Genomic DNA, 24,251 nt, shown 5'->3' on the forward strand with positions numbered 1-24,251 from the left:
CAACAACCCAAAGCAAAACCCTCTGAGGTTTTATTGCTTCTTTTCTGTTTACAACTCAATAAAGTGAGTTGATACACCAGTCTCATTTCTGTGATTCTTTAAATTTTTTATTTACTCATTTCACAAATATGAGTGTCAATTTTTTTACAAAGATAGGTATGTACAATACTAAAGTTATTCCAGACAGGGTTCCTGCTGTGAAGAGATTTCTACTTCTAACTGAACTCCTCTCAAGCTTAATCCAACCCCACAATAAACCTCTTACGGCTTTGTGCTCTATCTGCAGTGTCCTTCACTGGCTCTGGCAGGACAACAAGCTGCCAGCCATCACAGGAGGGGACCCTGGCAGGAAGAAGAGTGAGGACAAATGGTTCATAGTTGAAGTTCTGGGACCATCACTGTCTTGTCAGGACTGGAATTAGAAAGCTGTCATGACACTGCCTGGAAAGGGTTCCAGGTCACTGAAGCACTGACATCATCAGAGTAGTCCAGGGATAACCGTGTGATAATTGTGACTGAACACAGAGATCAAAACCCTTGAGATTAGACTTGTTATTTTAACTTAAACACACACACACACACAATGACACAGTGCATTATCATCTACTTACATGAAGTTACAATGACGGTTCTGAGAACATAGCAGTGAATTGTGGCTCTAAGACTCCCTTTGCTCTAGAGACACAACTTGGCACCATCAGCGGCAGGACGTCCTTGTTTGTCCTGTCCTCCTTAACAATGGAGGAGAGGTAATGGGGCAGCCCACTGAGTACAAAAAGTTTACCAAGTGTCATTCCTGTTAAATGAGTGTGTGCTGGGTATCAGCTGATGATGGAAGGACTATGAAAATGGCTTCCTCTCTTGCTCTGCTGCTGGACCCTCCGAAGAAATTCTGACTTAAATGTGTGCCATATTGCCGGACCAGCCGGGAGATTTCAGCGAGCAACACGATGCGTTCCTTTAGGCTAAGAAATAAAGACACAGGACAGATGGGGTCGAGAGGATCGCTGCAGTCAACGATGCTCCTTTATTTCTCTAAGCTTCATTTATACTTAAACCAAGAAGGAGGCATCACAAAGAAAATTCTTCCCCATGTACATCATCTTAAGATAACAGTAATTAGAACTCTCACTAGGCGCCAGAGCACAGGAATGGCATCCTGATTTATATTAGGGGTAATCGTAAAAAGGCTGTCTGTCTGCGTCTTGTGTGCATTCAAGGCTTATTAGTGTTCTGTTTAACTTTGGATAGTAAATTCAGAGGGGTGGCGGGACAGAGAGCTATGTCTTTAAAGAGACCCTTGATAATCAAGGCAGCTCCCAGAGTCAGCTCTTTCAAGCCGCTCCCCGCACCATATCAGAGAGAGGGCAGAGCAGGGATGTTGTGAGGGAAGAGTTCAGACCTTCCTTGGAAAAATAAAAGGACTAAAGAAGTAAAAAGAAAAGAAAGTTGAAATTACATCTCATTTTTTTTTCTGTCCTGTGCTATGCATTTTGTTGCTGTTGTTGTTTAGTCTCTTAAGTTGTATCTGACTCTTTGTGACCCCACGGACTGTAGCCCACCAGGCTCCTCTGTCTGTGGGATTCTCCAGGCAAGAATACTAGAATCGGCTGTCATTTCCTTCTCCAGGGGATCTTCCCAAGCCAGGGATCAAACCCATGTCTCCCACATTGGCAGGTGGATTCTTTACCATCTGAGCCACCAGGGAAGCCCTGCTTTACATTTTAGACAAACTCAAATTAATTAGAACACCACTCTCAGGTCTTGTTTTATAAAAGATCTTTTACTTAAAAATGAGGCCTCTCTGGGATACTAATATGGGTGTAGTCACATATGTTACACACGAATAAACAAACTTACAGCATGAAACAAAAAACTGGTGTTGCAGAGTGCTATGAACTGTCTAATAAAGAATAAATATTACGTGTTAAACCACAAGTTTCCTCCACTGAGGTTCAATCCTGGTAAATGAAAACCTCCTTGGGTCAGGAGAGCACCTGGAACTCCATTCTGGAACTGGTGGTGGGTGGAGGGTAGCATGAAGGAGGGAGGGCAGTGAAGGACTGTGAGGAGTTGACAGGCGGGATGAGGACTCTGAAGGATGTCTCAGGGTCAAACTGAGGTCTTCCAAGTTACTGTGATGTAAACCTGCCGTCACTTCATCCTTTGGCAAACCTCTAGCTGAACTAGCCTTTTCTGAGCAATGTGACTGTGAAATAATGAATTCTCTGGGAATTCACAGGAAGGGAGGGTGCTGGATTTTTAATAAAGAGTGTGGAATGGAGTTGTGAGCAGTGCTATCTAGAGCTTAAGGGGCAGGGAGACCCTTAATCCAGCAGATGTCTGGATTACCTGACATTGTTTAACATGAATGAGCTCTACAGACATTTAAACACGCTATTCTTCCCTACGCCATTACCTTGAAATTCATGTATTTTTAAATAAGGACATTGATATATAAATTAAAATCACATATAAACACTGGAATCTCTGTTTTAAATTACAAAATATTAGTGAGTGCTTTCCTACAGTTCTGTCTTTTCTTGAACACATTCCGATGACATCCCCATGGCAGCAGTTGCCCAGCTGGCACCAGAAGGTGAAGAACATCGCCATGTGCAGCTGCCGGAGCTTGGGAAGCAGGTGTCTTAGTAATACATGTTCTTATCCCACCAGCCTAAAGAAGGAGGAAGCAGTAAGTGAGAAACAGAGGAAGGTCTGCTGGAGCAGATCAAGAGCCCCCAAATCCCCCATACATTAGTACTCACTTCCAGGGAAGAGTCTGATGAAAAGCTTCCGCACCTCATCATACACCCAAATCAGAACTGCGTGTGGCACAGCCACAAACCAGTACTGAGGCCTGGGAGGAGAGAGGGGATGGTGTGAGACCCACACACCCATCCTTAAGTGGCTGAGTGCCTCATTCATTCTCCTTTCTAGACTGGACAGAGCAACCCCACTGGGTCATACAGTGTAGAACCCCAAGGTTTCTTATTTAACTGGACTGTGACTGCTAGAAACAGTGACTGCCTGAGAAGGAATCTGTTGGATGAAGGTAGAGATGGGATGGTGAGGGATGGAAAACCCACCTCCTCTTCTGAAAAAACTAGCAGGTCAAAGCCTCACACTGATTAAAAGAAAACAACAACAACAACAGTTTCTCTCTTTGGAAAGACTTGAGGGGAAAGACTTTTTAGGCTGTGACAACCAGATTGGGGCCGGTTCCTCCCCGTGGTTGCAGGGAACCTCACCGGATCATCGTAAAATTCAGGGCCTGGATGCTTCCGAGGCCATAGGAGAGGATTAATGCGATGATAATCTGTGAGGCAATCCCCACCCAGACGATTTTATTTCTGTAAGACACAAAAGCAAACAAATTCTGAACTCCCAGCCCCAGGCCCACATGCCCACATGCAGTCATCTGGGCAGCAAAGGGCCAGGCTGAACCCCCAGGGTGGCTGCAGCAGTACCTGAAGAGACCTTGCTGGAAGGTGGAATTCCTCCGGGTTTTCCTGATGATCAGATCTGCTATTTGCTGAATCATGATGCTGACAAAGAATGCTGTGTAGCCCGTCCATTCTAGGTATTTCCTCTGGTACCTTGTCTGTCAATGGCCAGAGAGGAGAAGACCATGACGCCCCAGATGGACACCTCAGGGAGGTGTTGGTGCCCTTCTCCGAGCCTCAACTCTCTTTCCCCTACCCATAATTAAGAGAGGGTCACTTCCTGTGTTTGGAACGAAACCTTTCTTCCTTTCACCTGGCGAGCAGGAGAACTGCTAACTTAATGGACTTGGCCCAGCTGTGATGCTGCTGGCTGCTCCTCCTCTACACCTGAGTGTGCTAATCATTGAATCGTGTCGGACTCTACAATGCCACGGACTGTAGCCCACCAGGCTCCTCTGCCTATGGAGTTTACCAGGTAAGAACACTGGAGTGGGTTGCTGTTCCCTTTTCCAGGGGATTTTCTGAAACCAAGGATTAAACCCAGGTCTCCTGCATTGCAAGCAGATTCTTTACCATCTGCGCCACCAGGGACACAAGCTAATGTAAACAGGTGAGCTCTAGACCTCCAACTTGAGAGATGAGCTGAACCTGGCAGAGGCAAGCTGCTGTGACCACAGGGCCCTCAAGCCCTGTTAACTAAGAAAACCATCACCTCCCCTGTCCCCTTACAGCAATCCAGGGAGGACGCTGCCAGCAACCTGGCCCTTACCCATTCCTGTCCGTAGCTGTCTTCCAGGTCATTTACATTGTCGTTCTCCCACTCCACCCGCAGGTTGAGGATAGTGCTGGGTAGAAAGCCGTGCTGCGCGTACACGGTGAAATACGTAATGAAGGCCCCCAGGGCCTGCATGAGGCCTAGAAGAACAGGAGAGGTTCTGTACTGACCCCAGAAGTGCCCTGCCTCACCCTCCTCTGGGCTCCCCCCACAGCCCACCCTGCCCCACAGGGGACGGTGGGTCTCTGGGCAGTCCCTCCTCGCACCGATGTGCAGGTAGGAGTACAGGGCAAGTGGCGCGTTCACCAGCCTGTCCTTCTTCTTGTGGCGAGGCTTCCTGTTCATAATGTCGCTTTCGGCTTTCTCGTAAGCCAGGGCGATGGAGGGAATCTAGAGGGAGAGAGTAGCATGAGGCCCGACCCTGAAATACTAGATGGAAGGAAACAGTGGCAGCACAGCCAGGCACCTGATGTGGGGGGCTGGGGGTGGTGGCGGCAGCAGTGGTGATCCGTGTTACAGAACTGGTCCATCCAGGGAGCAGACAACAGGGTGTGCTGTCTGCAGAGAAGACGATCCACCTGTGTCTGATCGTCTGATCATCACCCTGTGCTGCCATCTCTAGATGATCTAGTTATAAAGCACTTTCCCTTCCCAACACTGAGAAGTGGTTGTCTCCTAGGTCCTCCCCCTGGAGGGCAGAGAACCCAAATTTCTCACAAGTTCCCTAGTGATACCTGGAAGAACCACAGCAGTGGAGATAAGAAGAGCAAACTTGCTGCAGGCTCTGGGGCTTCAGCTCCCCTCTAAGGTAGAGATGCCCCAATATCCCTGGACCATGGAGGCTGCCCAGGTGTCATGTGAAATGGGGAGTAGGCAGTGACCTGCGGAGTTGTGGGTTTTGTTTGCTCCCCGAAGCCTCTGTAAGCTAGAGACATGGGAGTGACTGTCACAAAGCTTCCTAAGGGGATTCGTTCTAGCAGAGGGGAGGTTTTAGGTGACATTACTGTAGGTCTGTGTGAGGCTTCACAGTGTTATTAATGGCTGCTTCTTACTGTGTTTGGTGAGGGGCTTCCAGGTCACAGATTCTTTTACTTAACAAGGGGTGGCTGTGAGTTATCACTTTGGCCACTGGGCCCCAAGCAGTACAGTGACTATTTTGGTGACAGCTTTTAAAAAAAAAAAAGAGGGGGAGGCACATGAGCTGAAACTGATCAATGGCCTGGTTTTTTTTGGAAAGGTGAAGAACTCATGTGTTGAAAAGTTCTTCTGTGGAGTGAAGTGGTTTTGATTTTCAAACACTTGATACATCTCTCTGGTCCTGTGCTTTGAAGTGTGGTTGGTGGACCAGCAGACTCAGCGTCACTTAAGAGCTTGTCAGAAACCATCATGTTGAGGTCTGAAAAGCACTGATTAATCCATCTCCTGCCCTTGAAGGTAATGACACTGAGGTTTCCCTCACCTGAGGAAGTCATCAGACCCTGTTCCCTTTCTGGCTACTTACTATGTCTGTGCCCAAGTCGATGAACAAGATAGTAATGGTGCCAATGGGCAGGGGAAGCCCAGCAATGATGTAGATGAGAAAGGGGCACAGCTCGGCGATGTTCTTGGTCAGCGTGTACGCGATTGTCTTCTTTAGGTTGTCAAAGATCAGGCGACCTAGGCAGAAGACATTTCTCCCCATAGGACTCACTCCTCATTTCATGGGTGGCCCCAGCCCTCGCTAAGACCACTCAAAACTCCACTCACCTTCCTCCACCCCTGTGACGATGGACGCGAAGTTGTCGTCCAACAAGACCATGTCAGCTGCATTTCTGGCTGCATCAGAACCTGCTATTCCCATGGCGATCCCAATGTCTGCCTTCTTCAGAGCTGGGGAGTCATTAACTCCATCCCCGGTCACAGCGACCACAGCATCCTGCAGGGATGGTGGAAGGTTGTGGGAGGTGGATGGAGGGGGTTAGTGAGCAGCCTGGAGGTCCGCTGCACCAAAACAAAGGCCCGTTTTGGGTTAGAGGAAAAAGATTAAGATGGGAAATCCCAGAAGTAAGAACAAGCTCCAAATAAGATGTGTTTGAATGATCAAAACCATATGAATCCAAATTGTAAAGCTAGTCCCCTGGGCAGCAAGCAGGAGGGAGGGTCCCTGAGTGGACAGGGTCAGCCCCAACAGGTGGAGATGTGGGGTGGTGACCTCACCAGAGCCCTAAGGGGGGCCAAGGCTCAGTGCTGCTTCTCCCCACAGAATGATGACAGACCTAGAAGGTTCCCCGGGTGCTGCATTCACCCACCTGCCTCTGACAGCCCTCCACAATGATCAGCTTCTGCTGGGGGGACGTCCGGGCAAAGACAATCTCCGAGTGGTTGGCTAAGATCTCATCTAGCTGTTCCGGGCTCATGTCCTTCAGCTCCATGCCAGTCACCACAGCAGCCTTAGCATCCCTAGACAGGCAGGAGGAACTGGGTGAGGGCATAGGTAGAAGCTGAGGTTAAAACACTATTCTGGGCAGGAGGTGGGGTGAACCTCTTTCGCTTTATCTGGACCCCAAGTCCTGACTCTTAAGCATCTGGCGGGATGATGGGTTGTGTGGGTCTCTTGTCAAGACAGTGAACTAAGGCGGATAGGCATTTCCTTGTGTCACATGACAGTAGGAACAAGTCAAGTAGCCATTTCTTACAGGAATGGGTGAGAGGTGGCACTTCCCAGGGCAAAACTTTACTCAAAAGAGAAGGAGGTAAAAAACTGCCTATTTGTACATTTTAAATCCAAGAATCCAGCTTTTGCCTGAACATATGGGTGACATCTCTTTGCTGTTTATTTCAGACTCACAGTGTCTACTATGCAACCAGCTATGTAGAGAGAAAAGTTAACTGAGGTCTTCTCGAGGAAAGCTTTTATCTGCTGCCTGTAAAAGTGAGGTTCTAGGAACTACTGAGACTGCAGACCTGACCATGCTGTCCCCTGGAGCACTGTCCAAAGGAACATCAAGCAGAGCCCAGATCCCCACTTGGTCTGCAGGGCTGGGGCAACCTGTGCCGTGTGGCCCCTCTGACTCTCCCCCACAGCACCCATGCTCTCAGTTCCAAGTCCCCGGCTCTCAGTTCTGAACCCCTGACTCTGTGCAAAGCTCTCACAGATCCTACTACCTTTGCCCTTCCCTTGGTGAACATTTCAGCCTTCAAATCTCAGCTTAAACATTCTTAAGCACAAAACACCGCATGCTTTTTTGTTTACCTTTTTAAAGTTTTGAGCTCTTTTTAGGTCTGCTTTTTTTTTTCTATTGGTGCTAAATATTGAAATTCTAGCACTTGACTCAAACTACAGACTTTCCTATATTCTGGTTAAAAAAAAAAAAAGGGAAGAAGCAAGAAGGAAAGGCTTGTTTCCCAGTTTTTCCCTGATTATGAAGCTGCAGTTGATAAAGTGGACAATTGAAAACATTCACAAAGTAACCACCCCTCTGTCCTGTGTGCTGACTTGTAGGAAAGAGTAAAATCCTACTGTTTCAAAAAACAAAACAAGTACAACCTCTGAAGCTGTTTTCATAGGTGGACGTTATCACCGATGTTATCTACACATAAGAGCAGTGGGGCTCCAGACACAAATGTTGTGCCCAGAGGCTGTTTACCTGCTTGGTGTCCTAACTGGTAATTTGTTGCCCTGGCAGTCACTTATCACCTGTCAGTTCTGTGTTCCTAACAGGTATAACTGTTTGGGTAAACTAGGAGATGTTCTTGGGTCTTTTTCCCCCATATGCATCAAAGTATAATAAAGCAATGATATTTATTTTCCAACTAAGACTTTGGAGACTTTGGCTGATTTAAATGATCAACTGTCAGGTTCCCACCACAAGCACCTCTGTGCCTGTGCTTATTTCACTGAGTTTGTTGTTGTTTATTGCTGTTTAGTTGCTAAGCTGTGTCCAACTCTTTTGTGATCCCAGGGACTGCAGCCTGCCAGGCTCCTCTGTACATGGAATTCTTCAGGCAAGAATACTGGAGTGGGTTGCCATTTCCTCCTCCAGGGGATCTTCCAGACCCAGGAATGGAACCCATGTTTCCTGTGTCTGCTGCAATGGCAGGTGAGTTCTTTACCGGTGGACACCAGAGAAGCCCTCCATTCTACTTATGACCAAATAAAAAGCAAAAAGAAGTATGTTTCCATAGCAACACATTATGAAAACACATTATGAAACCTAAATACTAAATATGGAATAAATACTCAAGATGCAGACTAGGGGCTCAGAGAACACAAAAGATTCTCAGTGTTCCTGATTATAAACTGTATCAATGGCAGGTAATTTCCCATAAAGTTTCTGCTTCCGTTTCTTCACGCTAAAGTCAGCACTGAAGTTTTCAGATCTACTTCACTGGGCTGAAATACAGGTCATTTTCATGGTCTCAATACAGTGGCTGGCACATATCAGGTGCTTGATAAAATTCTGAGTAATGACTAGATATAGAAATTACAGAGTACGCTTTATCCGCTCCGCAGTCCCAGCCTCAGCCCACTCCTGGGCATATACACCGAGGAAACCAGAACTGAAAGAGACACGTGTACCCCAGTGTTCATTGCAGCACTGTTTATAATAGCCAGGACATGGAAGCAACATGATAGATGCCCATCAGCAGACGAATGGATAAGAAAGCTGTGGTACATATACACCATGGAATATTACTCAGCCATTAAAAAGAATACACTTGAATCAGTTCTAATGAGATGGATGAAACTGGAGCCCATTATACAGAGTGAAGTAAGCCAGAAAGATAAACACCAATACAGTATACTAACACATATATATGGAATTTAGAAAGATGGTAACGATAACCCTATATGCAAGACAGAAAAAGAGACACAAATGTATAGAACAGACTTTTGGACTCTATGGGAGAAGGCGAGGGTGGGATGATCTGAGAGAACAGCATTGAAACATGTGTATTATCAAGTGTGAAACAGATCACCAGTCCAGGTTGGATGTATGAGACAAGTGCTCGGGGCTGGTGCACTGGGATGACCCAGAGAGATGGGATTGGGAGGGGGGTTGGAGGGGGGTTCAGGATGGGTAACACATGTAAATCCATGACTGATTCATGTCAATGTATGGCAAAAACCACTACAATATTGTAAAGTAATTAGCCTCCAACTAATAAAAATAAATGAAAAAAAAAAAATAAAAAAAATCACAGAGTAAACCAGCCAGAAATTATAGAGTAAACCAGCAGATCATATCTGGCAAAAAGAGGTTTGCTCCAGACAACTCTTTAGAGGCAGTAGGGCCTGTGATAAAGGCCTGAGTTCTGCTGTGTGGGTTCTGAACTCACTGCTTGTTAACTTGCTCCACAGGAAGGTTGAGGCGTTTGGCAATGTCTTCCACTGTCTCACTGTTGGCGGAAATGATACCGACGCTCTTGGCAATAGCTTTGGCTGTGATTGGATGATCACCTGTAACCATGATAACCTAGAACACAGGCAAGGAGACAGGCATGTGGGTGGTAAAGGACTCCGCTGCTCAGGCGAGTGGGGATGACTTGGTTTTGCCCACTCCACCATGGTGAGGGGGCACTGTGGCTTGCAGTCCTTGATCTTTAGGTCAGAGTATCACCTGTCTCAGAAGGACACATGGATCCCACTGGATCTACCCTTGTTTCTAAACCTTACATTTCCTCCTCTGACACTAGAGGAAGTCCTTCCCTTTGGTGTAACTTTGTGAGTGGGCTGCCAGATGTCTCCTTCAGCATCTTCATGATGCTCCACAGCCTTGGAATTAACACAGTAATGGAATTCAAATTTTGACATATCAGGAAGGAAATGGACTATGGGAGCTGGACCTTGAGATTAAGTAGCAAAACCTTTTATTGTCTGTTGTGGTCTAGGATGACATGTGGTTACTTCATGGCTTTCTGTTCATTGCAATTGCACTTGTGGTTTATTCCACACAGACACAGTGACTATGCTTTTATGGGACAGTTACTGAAATCTTAGTACAGTGAAAGTAGAGACTTAAAAAAAGGGGGAATTATGACATTTAGGGGAAGAGACCTAAATACTGACTCTCCTATGACAGACATTCCTAGAAAGGAACTCAGCATACGTGGTAGATGTGTGAAGTCAGGGATGTGCAAGTCCCACCTTGATCCCTGCGCTCCGGCACTTGGTGACAGCATCAGGTACTGTGGACCGAGGCGGGTCAATCATTGACAAGAGGCCCACAAAGCAGAAGTTGGAAGTAGGGAAGTTCATTGTTTCTACATCAAATGAATACGTTTCTGGAAACTCGTCTGTCGGCAGGTAGAGGTGACAGAAACCTGAAATGGGTATGAATTTAGGAGTTGGTGAAACTAGGATTAAAAAATGATGAAAGAAAGAGGGAACATTTTCATACACTTCAGTCCTTTGTGTTTTACCAGTTTAAGAGAATTGATGTCAGTAAATCTGGCAGCTCAGATGGTAAAGAATGTGCCTGCAATGTGGGAGACCTGGGTTTGATTCCTGGGTTGGGAAGATCCCCTGGAGAAGGGAATGGCCACCCACTCCAGTGTTCTTGCCTACAGAATCCCATGGATAGAGGAGCCTGGCGTGCTACAGTCCAAGGGATTGGGAAGAGTCGGACATGACTGAGCAAGCGACTAACACACTTTAGAGTTTACCATAATTGTTCAGTTCCTTCAGTTCCATAACATGTTGTTTTAGGAAAGATATGTTTCATCCCCAAATCATTCACCCTGTGCCCATTAGGTATGCTCTGGAGACAGAAAGCCTGGGAGTGGACAGTCTGTACTTCTGAGGAGATTGCAGTTTACAGGAGGTGTGGGGGTAGAGACAGAGACATAAAGAGATGAAGAACGGGGAGCTGTGCCCAGAGGGTCCCCTCCATCCACTCCTACATTTGTCTCATGCTGTTCCCTCTGTGTGAGTATGCTCCCCCCATAACCCTTCACATCTATCACTCAAGGTCCAGACTGAAATGTAACTCCTCCCATAAAATCTTCCCAGACTTCTGGTCTGCGAGGGCCCCCACCCTCCTATGCCATCACACAGTATCCCCTGCATGCTGACCACATTCTCCTTTAAGAGATAAGTGGATGCCAAGGCTACCCCGCTGCACCCCAAGCCTGCCTCCTTGTGCCTACCAGCAGGATCCCGCTCTCTCACCCAGCACGCGCTCCCCTATGCCGCCCAGCTCCATGTAGGCCGTGTGGAAGGCCTCGGCCGTGCTCCTGTCTAGGGGCTGCTCCTGCCCGTTGACCATGATGGTGCTGCACTTCTCCAAGATCCGCTCGGGGGCCCCTTTCATCACCATGAGGAAGCGCTTGTCGTCTGGGTCCTCGGTCTCGTGGATGGAGAGCTGCAGGGAAAGGGTCGCGCATGCTCAGTGCGGCATTGCGGGTAAGGACACCGTCTCTACTACAAAGGGCCTGAACTGGATGGACAGAGCTTTTCATGAGCAAAACATCTCTTTCTCTGTGGTTTCTGTTTCTATTCTCCGTGATATATAAAGGAAAAGTGTTCTCCGCAGGCATGTTCTGTCCTTTCTACTTCATGCCCAAGTAATAGGCAGAGACTGAGGGACTTCATGGCAGTCCAGTGGCTAATAACTCTGAGCTCCCAATGCAGGGAGCCTGGGTTCCATCCCTGGGTAGGGAACTAGATCCCTCAGGCCACAACCCAAAGAGCTCACGTGCCAGAGCTATTTTGCTTCTTCAAGTTGAATGATGCCCCCAGAGACCTTCCAAGGCCTCCTCTTAAACCACCTTGCTAAGTGCCGAGTGCTGCGCAGGCGTGTGGATATAAGGTGACTCTAAAGCATCTCAGAGCTCCCTGGCCTCTTCTGTAGCACCCACTCCTTTCTAGCAACTCCAGGGAGCCCACTTTCTCCATCAACACTCTGTACAGGAGGCCTCACAGAAGCTGCTCTTCCTCTCCCTGGAGAAGACGGAGCCCCAGCAGGATTCTTGTCTGTGGTTGGAAGGCCACCTGCCTAGGCTGAGCACACCCCCCCGGGTCTGCCCGAGTCCTGGCTCTGGCCCTTGCTGGCTGTGTCCTCTGTTTCCTCGTTCTTGACTACCTAACAGAGTTGTGAGGAGTGTGGAAATCAGCACATGATAGCCATAATTACTACTGTTATTTTAGGATTGCTAGTCATTCTATTTTCACTTATGTTTTGAACAGAGATGTGAGTCCCTCTACATTTTACATCATACATTTTGTTAGTTGTCTGCTTTGCTAACCATGACTCTTTTCTGGTCAATTATCCACCAAGATGTTTGCTCCACAGTTATTTTTCAGTCCTAAATTCCTTCCAGACAAAACGTGTGCGTAATCACTAGAAACTTGCACACAAACATGGTCATCCTACTTACATAATTTAATGTTATGCAAAGACTAAGTCCTAGAGAAGGGAATGGCAACCCAACCCAGTATTCTTGCCTGTGAAATCCCATGGAGAGAGGCGCCTGATGGGCATGGTCCAAAGAGTCAGACACAACTGAGTGACTAAACAACGACAACAAAAGACCAAGTCACAACACCCCACTCTTGCTTTGGAGTCTCCAGAGAACTCCACCTGTAGCAGCACTTTGTTCTCTGTCCTGACCTGAGTAGGGTGGACATGGCTGCCTGCTGGCTACGCTGGTGGGAGGGGAGACAATCAGGCAAAGGTGGCCAGTCTCCCCCTGAGCAACAAAGGGTGGAGACTCCTGTGCACTGCTGGCAGGGCAGACATAGAAAGCAATGCTTTGGGTCCTCACTGGTCCTCACGAAGGGCAAGGTTCACCCAAATGGCCTGAACTGACCACCTGGCCTCTGTGTTGCAGTAGAAAAAGCATAGACTCAGGCATCAGACAGACATGTGGAGACTTAGATGCTCGGGTGGCTCTGGCCACCTCAACACTTTCTAAGGCCCATTTCCTTGCTTGCAGTTGGGACTTCACCTGGTCCTACCTTCAAGGCTTATGGTGAGGATTACATGCGACCAAGCACAGAGAATGCCTGATATAGATGGGGCAGCTGGCTTCTCCTCACTGCCCCCCACACTCAGCCTGTCATGTTGGGGGGTGTGGCTCCTCCCCCTCCCCGTGCCCAAGTCACCAGGGCGGGCAGTGGTGCGTCTGTGTGCATGTTATACAGAAAGGCCACGTGTGGGAATTGCAGGCTCCATCGAAAGCTTCATCTTTTCTCTCCTTTACTTGTCCTGTGTTAATCAGATGTCCATGCTCTGCATCTCTGAGGACTGTTCTTAAAGTCAAGTGTCATTCAAAACACATACTGACTAAAGGATACCTATGAGTGGAAATGCTGCTCTAGTGATGATAAAGATTCAGTTGGTACTAAAATCCATGAGCCCTAGAGCCTGTGCTCCACAACAAGAGAAGTCACTGTAATGAGAAGCCCGCACACTGCAACAAAGTCCCAGCACAGTCAAATATAATTAAAAACCAAAAGATTCAGTTGTGAGGGGAAAGTTACCTGAAATTTGTTGGTCGAGTTAAAAGGGATTTCAGCTACTTTGCGGTTTCTTTTTCTAATATCCATCACGTTACCCAGCATGACCTCTGAGAACTTCAAAAGAGCAGTTTCTGAGGCATCTCCAACCACAATTTTCTGTGAATCAAAAGATATAAGTAGTTGCAGTACATAATCAGGTTCTTCTGTGGTTATTTTCAACCAACCAGTATGCAACCTAAGCTTACTAAGTACCAGAGAAAGAGAACAGTTATCCCATAAGTGACAGATTTACTACTGTTAGTGTTAATCGTGTCTGACTCAGGACTGTAGCCCACCAGGCTCCTCTGTCTATGGGATTCTCCAGGCAAGAATACTGGAGCGGGTTGCAATACAGGAGATCCAGGTTTGATCCCTGGATTGGGAAAATCCCCCGGGCAAGACTACTGGAGTGGGTTGTCATTTCCTTCTCCAGGGGATTTTCCCGACCCAGGGATCAAACCTGGGTCTCCTGTATTGCAACCCACTCCAGTATTCTTGCCTGGAGAATATCATGGACAGAGGAGCCTGGAGGGCTACAGTCCAGGGGGTTGCAAAAGGTTCAGACACGACTAACACCTACAACTGTCAACTGCAGGGCGCCACCTGCTGGTGATAGGGGAGTTCAGACAAGTTAGAGCCCTGAGAGTGGGAGTTTTCCTGGAAAAAAAGTAATGAACTTGATCTTGGAGTGGGGCAGGGGTTGTTCCCTGGAACTTTGATTGTATCTTCTTAGCTGGTAAAGAATTTAGGACAGTAACTTAAAGGCACAATCATTTTCAAGAAAGAGACTTTTCAGAAGACCTAAATGAGTATTTTGAGAACTTTTAAATTTCTTGAAGTTAGTGACAGTGAAAAAGCTTCCTACAGGTCTTGTGGTTAGATTCGCTCTCACAGAACAAATGCTTTTCAGTTGCAGAGATTAAATCAAGCACCAGATCAGAACAGAGAAGGTGACTTCGCTCTGCAAAGTGGCTGCGGCTGAGACTGCGTGTGGGGCTTCACCTTCATGATAGGGACGCTCTCCTGTCCAGGTCTGAACTCAGCGCGGTTACACAGCGTTATGATCTTTGACAGGGAGGCCCAGGTCGCAGAGCTTTGATCAAAGACTTGATCTGGAAAGAAGAACCATGGATGCTGAGGGTGCTGGGCTTGTGCCAACAAGCAGCACTGTTCACTCACGGCCACAGACCAGCTGTGCTGAGCCCACCATGCAGGGCCAGGCTGGATGCACCCCAAGGCTTACTCGAATGGTTTTCACTAGTGTCCGCCACGAAGATCTGGTGGTCGAACCACAGATGGGCCACCGTCATCCTGTTCTGGGTCAGGGTCCCGGTCTTGTCTGAGCAGATGATGGAGGTGGAGCCAAGAGTCTCCACTGCCTCCAGGTTCTTCACAAGGCAGTTCTTCTTGGCCATTCGTTTTGCTGTCAGTGACAGAGTCACCTAGACAGAGGAGAGAGAGGGAAGCTTTGAGAAAAACCACCATGCTGAACTTGGGTTCAGTAATGTAGGAACAGTTAAGAGTTAAACTAGTTTCAGGTATAGTTACAGATGCAGTAAAACTGCACCAGACCCAGTGGCTGAGAAGGCATATAAAGCTTGCACGCGCTCTCTCTCTCTCATGTCCCTTTACTCCTTGAGGAAAATGATCCTAAGGGATCCACAGGTAGCAAAGTTGGGCAAGTGTCAAGTCAATACAAAGGGAGTTTGGCTGCTGAGCACCTGTGGCTCACAAGCAAGAGCATTGTAAGACAGGTTTCAGGCACTATGTGCAAAAGAGCTTGCCCCAAACGGCTTACTTGTTGCTTTGGAGAATCAAGAAACACTTGTTTCACTTTAAGATCTCCAAATGTTAATAAAGATTCTTGGCTCCCTCTGAAGCCCCCAGATCTCAAAAGTGTTCTTTAGGCTCCAGCTTGGTCAAATTACTTTCTGCTGGAGTCAGAGGAGACAGGCAATCAAACACTTCTGTCTGTCTTTGCTCAGGATGGTGCCAGGAGAGGAGGTATGAATCCTCCCCACCTGGGGGCCTTGTTTCAGGATGAGTTAGGTCCTGACACAGGGAGAACCAAAGTTAGACCAGGGGGCAGAGTGGAAAGGGCTGAACTACTCTGCAGGATCAGACAGGGAGTTTGTGTCTCAGACTGCCTCTGAGAGGGAGAAGTGAAATGAAAGTGTACCTATATCCCTCAGCTGTAGAAACTGCCAAAGTTTTCTTTTTTTTCTTTTAAAAACTGTGGAAATGCAGGGAAGGTGTCAGGCTTCTAGAAAATTTCTAAGTGGTGGCTCAAGACTGTCTTATCTAGATCTTAAGGGGCAAAGCATCATATGGGATTTGCAGATAGATCTCTGAAAATGAAAACACAAGTTTTCAAGGACAATTCATTCAAATAGTGACAGATGACAGTTCTCTTTGTCCCTCTAAGAGACAGAACATCCTATGACTGGCCCTGATGGAGCAGACTCAGCCACGGCAGAGCAGGATGGCACACTAGCAGGGTCAGGGTGCGGCCACTAGCAGCACAGACTCACAGTGACAGTGGCCAGGAGACCCTCAGGCACATTGGCCACGATGATGCCAATGAGGAAGATGATGGAGTCCAGGACATAATACTTCATGGACACCGCGATGATGAAGAAAATAATGCCGATGGAGACCGCCACTCCCGCCACAATATGAACAAAGTGCTCGATCTCGATGGCAATGGGCGTCTTCGAGTCCTCGACTCTCGAAGCCAGCGAGGCAATCTGCCCAATGATGGTGCGGTCACCCGTGTTGATGACCATGGCAGTCGCTGTGCCTACAGGTGGAGCAGACATTTTATTCCAGGAGTCCTCAGCGAGGAGGGACCATGGCTTCATACGCTCCCTTCTTTGGTGGCTCACATGGCCAATCAGCACATGACACTACAGAGGCCAAACACCAGCTCTCTAGGCTCCGCAATTCCACATTTTCTCTTGGAAAAGCTTAGCAGCAAGAGATGGTAGAGAAACATAAAGCTTGACAAAGGAGAAAGGCTATGAGAGGAACCTGCGGTCCTGCAAGCTACCAGACCTACCTTCCAGACAGGTTGTGGAGAAGAAGGCGATGTTCTTGGTCTCCAGGGGACTTTCATGTGTGAACTCACAGGAGCGGGCCTGGGGCTCTGACTCCCCAGTGACAGATGAGTTGTCCACCTAGAAGGAGTTTTGAAAAGAGTTCAAGGTCACACAACTTGTCTCCTTCTTTGGTTACACTGAGACCTGGAAAGATCACAGCACCAAGAGCATGACCCTCAGGGCACCCATGACACTGACCTTACACCCCTGAGTGGACAGTAACCTGACATCCGCAGGGACCTGGTCTCCACCTTTAATCTCCACTATGTCTCCCACCACCAGCTGGTCAGCAGGAATTGTCTTCTTCTCTGAGTCTCGAATGACAAGCGCTTGCTGCAGAAGAAAATCATGACCCAGTCCTCAGATCCCGTTCTGGAATGATGCTGGCCCTCTTGCATGCCCCTTGTCCCCCACAGGCTCAGGAAGGAAGGCATGGGAGTGCATGCCTGTCAGAATAGCAGACAATGAAGCCAAGGCTTCTACTCAGGTCCTGAAGACCCTAAGAACTATTTTTCTTGAGTTGGAGCTCACGGAGATAGACTTCGACCCAGAAAATGCTGCCATGGGAGGTACAGCAAAGCCACAGCTCTGGGCCTGACAGACAGGGGGACCATTAGGATGAACCATCCTGCTGGGAAGTCCAGGAAGAGTCCTGAGGTTGAGCCAAAGGGATCAATGATCTTGCTCAGGTCAGAAAGCCTTTAATGGAGTGAGAGATGGGTCTCTGCTTCCTAACACAAGAGATTCCACCCAGAGACCACACCTCCCAGCAGCTCTGCAGCCCAGTGAGGGTATGGTTCTGTAGGCTGACAGTGGTGTCCCCAGAGGACCCCTCCCAGGTTGCTGCAGGAGGAGGGATCTGAGGCCTCCCACAATGGCAGCATTCAGGGGCAACATGCAGTGAGGCTCAGAAATGGGAGTGAAAAGACTGATGGTTTAAAGAATCACAGGTTGGCCCCCTTGGCTCATGTTGGAACCACCTGAATGACTTCTGTCTGAGTGGTTCACCGAGCTGAGGAGCAGCCACAGGAGCTGTCAGGCAGTGGCTTCTGTTTCTGTTCCATTCTGCTCTTGACTGAGCAGTTTCTTTCACCTTGCTTCACTGACCACACCCAGGAGGGAATGGGGGCTCCAGAGAGATTAGGCCAGTTCCCAAGACTCTGCAGACAGCAGGGAGGGGTCCCAGGCCTCCAAGCCCCGCCCCCCCATCTGATGCTCGCTTGTCTCAAGCCTGGAGACACCAGGGAGGCTGTCACACTTGCCTGCGGGATCATCTTTTGGAAACTGGACATGATGTTGGTGCTCTTCGCCTCTTGGTAATAAGCAAAGACCCCGGTTAGAATGACGACCAGGGCAAGCACGGAACCCAAGTACACCTGGGTGAGGAGGACAGGCACCAGTCAGAGAAGCAGCATCAGGAATGAGACTGACCTGAGGGCCAGGGTGCTCCATGGGCCAATCAGAGAGATGGCAGTTGTGTCCTGACGTAACTTGCAGGCCACACAATTCACCCGTTTGAAGGTTATAACTAAATGACTATTAATAATTAACACAGTTGTATAACAATCACCACAATCCATCATTCCAGTAAGACCCCTTGTGCCCACGGTGGTCACTCTCCCGCCCTGGCCCAGCCCGGGCAGCCACTGATCGGCTGTCTGAATCCAGGGCTGGCCTGTTCTGGACATTTCACACCAATGGAATTGCACAGAATATGGCCTTTTGCACCTGGCTTCTTTCTCAGCATCATATTGGCTGCTCTAGCTCTGTGGTTTGAAAGTAAAAGTTGCTCAATTGTGTCCGACTGTTTGCGACCCCATGGATTATACAGTCCATGGAATTCTCCAGGCCAGAATACTGGAGTGGGTAGCCTTTCCCTTCTCCAGAGGATCTTCTCAACCCAGAGATCAAACCCAGGTCTCCTGCATTGCAGGCGGATTCTTTACCAGCTGAGCCACAAGGGGAGCCCAGCTTTGTGGCCCCTAGCTTTGTGGTTTGGTCCTACCTTATTATTAGACACAGAAGTTCTCCATGGTAAAGGGAGAAAATTAGCTTTGAGGAGACAAAGCCCAAAACACCTCACATGGATGTCGAATTTTTTTTCCCCACATAGGAACTAATCATGTATTGCTCTCTTATAAATTGATGCTCACACTGCTCTGGGACACTAGAGAGTCAGATATACTTTCTATTTTATACCTGGAGAAGTTATTGATTTTCTCTGACTCATGCAGTGATTGGTCGGTGGTAGACCCCTGACCCCAGCCCAATGCTCTGCCCAGGGAAGGCCTTGCATTATAGTGCACCCTACCCATCCCCCAGCCCCCGCCATCACCGGGAGCAAACCCGGGAGGAGCCCCCAGCGCCGTACGTTGTCCAGGGAGGAGGACTGATCGTGGGAATACTGAATCCCATACGCGATCCAGCACAGGATGGCTCCTATCCACAGGAGGATGGAGAAGCCCCCCACCATCTGCTTGAGGAACTTGATGATTTCTGGGGTTTCCTTGGGGGGCGTGAGGCTGTTGGGCCCGTGCTGAGCCAGCAGTTCAGCAGCCCGGGCACTGGAAAGACCCTGAGAAAGCAGAGGGAAACGAAACAGGAGTTAGACATTTCTACCTCCTCGGGCTGGATGTCACATTTCTGCAGACTGTGGGCAGCTGTGACTATGTCTCAGCCGAGTCACTGTGCCATCTGGGGGTCTCATTGGGTGGACTTCACCATTCTCCTGGCACATCCCGTAAACTGTGGGACAGGGTGGATGCCCTGACACCTTCCCGCCGTGTGCCTCCTTTGCCCCTGCGTCCTCTGAGCCCAGGCTCCGCTGCTCCTCTTTGCCTCCCTCTCTGTAGGCCAGTGAGTCACACAGCACATATTTCTGTTCACTCAGAACAGATGTATCCAAATGTCCTGGTGTTAAGACACCACATCTTTGAGTGTGAATTCACAGAATGTAGCAGCACTTCTGCGATGTGAGATTTTAGGAGTCACGAGGTATTCCCCCTTCTTGGAGGAGGCCTGGACATGACCTGAATACTTCCTGGGCACAGGGTTTGAAAGCAACCCTGGACCATGACAGCGAGGAGGCACTCAAACCTTCCAGGAGTCACCATGGCTCAGCTGCAATCACAGTCAAAGAACTGTCTGTGACCAGACACACAGCCCAGCAGCGGGCCTTGTCAGGCCTGTGGCTCAGGCATGCTACTCTTGAGGTTATGAGCCTCCTCTTGCAAGGTGGGCATGTGGGGGGCTGGCAGGTCACTCACAAGCCCCAAGCACACAGCCTCTCTCTTTGTGTGGTCCCCGATCCCGTCCCCTGTCACTGGTTCTCTGATGACTTACTGTAATGATGTTTGTACCATATTTTGTCTCCAGTTCCTCTTTGCTGAGTTTGTGGTCATCCTAAACTCCATGAAAAGAACAGAGTGAATTAGATAATTCCAAAAGACTTGAACCCTAAGCCCTGACAAGCCCATGAAATCTGGGAGGAACATTGAGGATGGGAGAGGGGCCAGAAAGTGTAGAAAGAAGGAACCTTTGTCCCAGGGGTTCCTGCAGTGAGAGAAGAGAACCTCACTGCAAGAGAGCTCACTGGCCAGCAGATTTTCTGGCCATCCCCAGAGAGTTCAGACTTAACTTGCCATTTACCACATGGTAGCCGTCCTTAGTTTTTATGAGTAAAGCAGTGCATTTCACCTCAGTCTGGTCTCTAGCACATGCAGATCCTAGCACACCTGACATCCAGACACCAGTGATCTGGAAACTCAACTCAGACCTGAACTGCGGGATTAATGGGGAGCCCATCAGCAGTGCCAAACCACTCCACATGTCCTGACAGCTCCACACAGCCCTCACCAGGCAGGCCATCTGGGAGAGAGAAATGGGCCTTTCCTTCCTTCAGCACTTGAGGCTCAGCTTGCTATCAGACAAGCCCTCAGATTAAAAACCTGCCAAATAAATACCGGGGGTGGGGGCGGGTGGGTGGGGGGGTAGCCCACACTTGCTAACTCTGCCACAGAATCATTAAACTAATGCAGAGCTTCTCAACCTTAGCATTATTGACATTTTGGGTCAATAACTCTGTTGTGGGGACTTCTGCCCACCAGCACCCTCCCTTTGAGGAGCAACAACCATAAATATCTCTGGACATTTGCTGTGGCACCCAGGGAGCAAAGTTCCCCTGTCCTGTCCTGTCCCTTCCACAATCTCTGGGCTAAAGGACTAGAAATCTCTTCCTGTGGCAAAAAACCCAGCACTCAGGATCCTAAAACTCTGACTGTCAGAGACAAAAATTTATACTGTGACTGGTACCAGAACCATCTCTTTCCATAAAGCAAAAATGTTTCATGTTACAGAGAGTTAGGGTTTTGTCCTGTGCTTAATCAGATTGGCCCTGTTCTTCCATTCACCGTACCAGTACCCACTGAATATGATAGTTCTGAGGAGCCATAGGATTAAGACATGGTTCTCTGCATAGTACGCCAAGTTTGGGGCAGAGAAGAGTTAACATGATTAAAGTTGTTGCTTTCATGGACGGATCTCAGACTCTAAGGGGAGTCTGCACCATCCTCCCTACTGGCCTGACTCTCTGGGGATCAGAGTTGGGAGGGTGCGGGTGTGAACTCTGCTGGAAGAGCACAGGGCAGCACCAGGTGCCTCGGGCTTGAGTCACCTGCTTGTTTCTTCAGAAGCCAGGGACACTGCATTACTCATCAAGGTTCTAATTTTCTGGAGGGGTTGGGATGCAAGGGCACCCAAGTACAAAGTCACAAATTACAGGATTCCTGTAAGAAGGTTGTGAAAAAGAGGGGAAAGAAAGCCATTTCTCAGCAAAGAAGCAAAGGAATACCCCAGTCAACACCATAGAATTATTTTTCTATATTTTCAGAAAAGGCTCAAATTTCAAGGAAGGTTCTCATTGTAATTAACAGGCATATGATAGAATGGATATATATTCATGTTATAAATAGTAATTTCAAGTAAGACTAGTTATATCTTCATCCCTAACTGCTAGATACCTATAGGAAGTAAGAATGACTACCTTTAACCTTTCTCTAGTTTACCTGTAATCCTCTTAACAACTCTAAGAGGTAGGTACCATTTTTATTCAGATCCAATTCCAGGGTCATCAGAACATACATGGACAAACCCCTTGTGGCATGTGTTGTTTAATGAGCTCTCCAGGTAAAATAAAAGAGCTCTGATTTGCAGCAGTCACATCTCAAGCTACTAATAGTTACCAATTGGCTTGCTTGAATTCCGGAATGTTTAACAATCTGCTCTGTGGCACACAAGAGCTCACAGCACTACCAGCTGCTCAAAGAACCATAGCTCTGAAGTCTGCAGTGAAGTGCAGGACAACCCGGCATAATCTCAAACTCAGGGCAGGTTTCCACTGGCATTCCTGAGATGTAATCAGCCACATTTCAGTTCTTTCCCAGGGCGGCCAGCTTTAGTAGTAACAGGGCTTCACATCCACAAAGCACTGCCATTACAAGAGACTCTCACCTCACTTTCCCCCTGACAGACCCACGAAAATGGTTTGTTTCCCGTTTTACATAAAGAAAACTGAGCTTCAGAGAAGCTAGGTAGCTTACTCCCCAGAGAACTGGAACCTCAGCTGAGCCTAAGGCTGCCTGAAGCCAAGACCAACTCTTACTTACTACTGAAATCCTTTCTCATGGGGCATACATACCCAGAAACCTAGCAAGTTTAGGGGCTTTCAGTTTTCTTCCTGGGTGGTTCTGGCTGATGAGATAGTTTAATTTTATAGGCTACTAATATCTCAATGAAGCAGCAGGGAAGAGAGAGGTCTGGGCAGTGCCTGTGGCAACTGGCCTCAGAGGAGCCCTCCATGGGCGTGCCTACAGCCTGAATGCAGGAATCTTCAGAGGGCCTGACCCCTGGGCAGATACAATCACACCATTTTTTTTTTTTTTTTTTTCTTAAAACAAGGAAACACACGTCAGGGATTTTGAAATTCTTAAGACTGAATTTTTCTTTTGTAAGAAGTGGGTTATAGGGGCAAGCTGTCACCAGGGCGAACAGTGCTCAAGGGCACCCATTTGCTCAGGGACCAAAATCAACTAACCAGATCAAGTTCTTTCTTAAGCTCCTCTTTCTGGTGGTTCTTTTTGCGTTCCAAGCACTTGTTTTTCAGGCCCCTGGACTTCTCCTTGCCATCCTCCTTGTCTGTTTTCTCAGTGTCTTTGTATCCACTGAGCTCCACTGAGTAAACTTCTCTTTTCTGAAAGAGAAGCAGAGGTACCATGTTGGCCCGAGGTAGATGGGTTTTCTGAGGCGAAGCAGGGGGCCTCATGGTGGGTGGAACTTACAGGAAGGGGCCCTCCCCCCAGCCTCCATTCCCGGTCCCTCCTCCTGGGAGTTCTCTATAGCTCCTGCTAATAGAGCCTGCAGCGCCCTCTTTCTGCTCTCCTCTCCTGTGGAGAGCTGGCTGGGTGGGCTCCTCAGGGGACCCCTCCCTGGGCGAGGAAGTTCTTTTCCCCGACTCAGACAAGATTTCTCCGAGGAGTGGCAGGGTTTCGCTAAATGCCTAGACCCCACGGGACACCAGCGCGCCCCGTGTCTGGGTGGGGGCGCCAGGTCCCCACGAGACACTCCAGCGCGCCCTGTATCTCGGTGGGCACGCCTGGTCCCCATGGGATGCTCCAGCGGGCCCCGTGTCTGAGTGGGGGCGCCTGGTACCCGAAGGACACTCCAGCGTGTCCGGTGTCTCGGAGGGGGCGCCTGATCCCCGATGGACACTCCAGCGTGCCCCGTGTCTCGGTGGACACGCCTGGTCCCCGAGGGACACTCCAGCGCGCCCGGAGGGTGTACCCACTGAACTCCTGAACCGCCGAGGGCAGGACGGCGTCAGAACCACAGAGCATCCTCGCCGTCACCAGCCTTGCGCCGCCCTCCTCCGGCTCCGCGGCCACGTCCCGTGTTTGGGTCAGCATCTTTCTTCACCCCACAAGCCGGAGTTCCATGGCCTCCGGACCCGGAGCGGAGAGAACGGAGCAGAGCCCGCCCGCCCCTCCTCCCGCCCCGGCGGCACGCACCCTGTACATGGCGCGGGCGGGGGGTCCCGTCGGGAGGGCGGGCCGGGCACGTGGCGGGGGTCCAGTCGAGCGAGGACCGGGGTGTCGGGTCGCGTTGGGCTGGCTTGCGGGGTCCTCGCTCCTGGGGGTGCGAAGCGCCAGCGCAGCCCTGCAGGCGGCGCGGCCTTAAAAGCGCGGCCCCGCCCCCGCCTGCGCGCCCCTCCCCGAGCCCCGCCCCCCGACCGCCCCGCCCCCGGCCGCGGGCAGAGCGCCGGGTGGGCGTGGGGTTCAGTGGGCAGTGCGGTCCAGCTGCCGGGATCTGCCGCGCGGAAGGCTCTGGGGAAAACCACCGCCCACCTTTCCCCTTGAGACTTGTCAGATTGTGAAAAGTCCTAAGCGGGGTGGGGGTGG

General features: G+C 49.2%; 1 protein-coding gene across 2 annotated transcripts; it reads right to left on the reverse strand.

The window, feature by feature from the left end:
* Nucleotides 1-1,762: 1,762 nt before the first annotated feature.
* On the reverse strand, nucleotides 1,763-23,976 carry ATP12A (ATPase H+/K+ transporting non-gastric alpha2 subunit). 2 transcript variants are annotated; one of them, XM_065901712.1, is made up of 23 exons: nucleotides 23,862-23,976; nucleotides 22,892-23,047; nucleotides 20,143-20,202; nucleotides 19,172-19,375; nucleotides 18,063-18,176; nucleotides 16,999-17,133; nucleotides 16,761-16,878; nucleotides 16,234-16,502; nucleotides 14,946-15,144; nucleotides 14,705-14,814; nucleotides 13,685-13,819; nucleotides 11,372-11,564; nucleotides 10,349-10,524; nucleotides 9,541-9,677; nucleotides 6,510-6,660; nucleotides 5,968-6,136; nucleotides 5,723-5,877; nucleotides 4,488-4,611; nucleotides 4,216-4,361; nucleotides 3,471-3,604; nucleotides 3,252-3,353; nucleotides 2,769-2,860; nucleotides 1,763-2,677 (listed from the first exon to the last, which is right to left on the reverse strand). In XM_065901712.1, exons 1-23 carry the CDS (start codon nucleotides 23,868-23,870, stop codon nucleotides 2,649-2,651), a joined length of 3,117 nt encoding a protein of 1,038 aa, XP_065757784.1. In that variant the 5' UTR covers nucleotides 23,871-23,976; the 3' UTR covers nucleotides 1,763-2,648. The 2 variants fall into 2 exon arrangements, with proteins under 2 accessions (XP_065757784.1, XP_065757785.1); XM_065901713.1 differs by having other exon boundaries at nucleotides 16,999-17,129; nucleotides 18,059-18,176.
* Between the last annotated feature and the right edge of the window lie 275 nt (nucleotides 23,977-24,251).

The sequence above is a fragment of the Muntiacus reevesi genome, chromosome 11 (assembly GCF_963930625.1).
Source record: "Muntiacus reevesi chromosome 11, mMunRee1.1, whole genome shotgun sequence".
NCBI lineage: Eukaryota > Metazoa > Chordata > Mammalia > Artiodactyla > Cervidae > Muntiacus > Muntiacus reevesi.

Bases quoted from the DNA above. Each gene is read 5' to 3' on its own strand.
- ATP12A (XM_065901712.1), bottom strand. The intron at 19,376-20,142 runs GTAAGTCATCAG...CTGCTTTCTCAG, and splicing joins ATGGTACAAACATCATTACA to GGTCTTTCCAGTGCCCGGGC. The intron at 10,525-11,371 runs GTGAGAGAGCGG...TACCCATTTCAG, and splicing joins CATAGGGGAGCGCGTGCTGG to GTTTCTGTCACCTCTACCTG.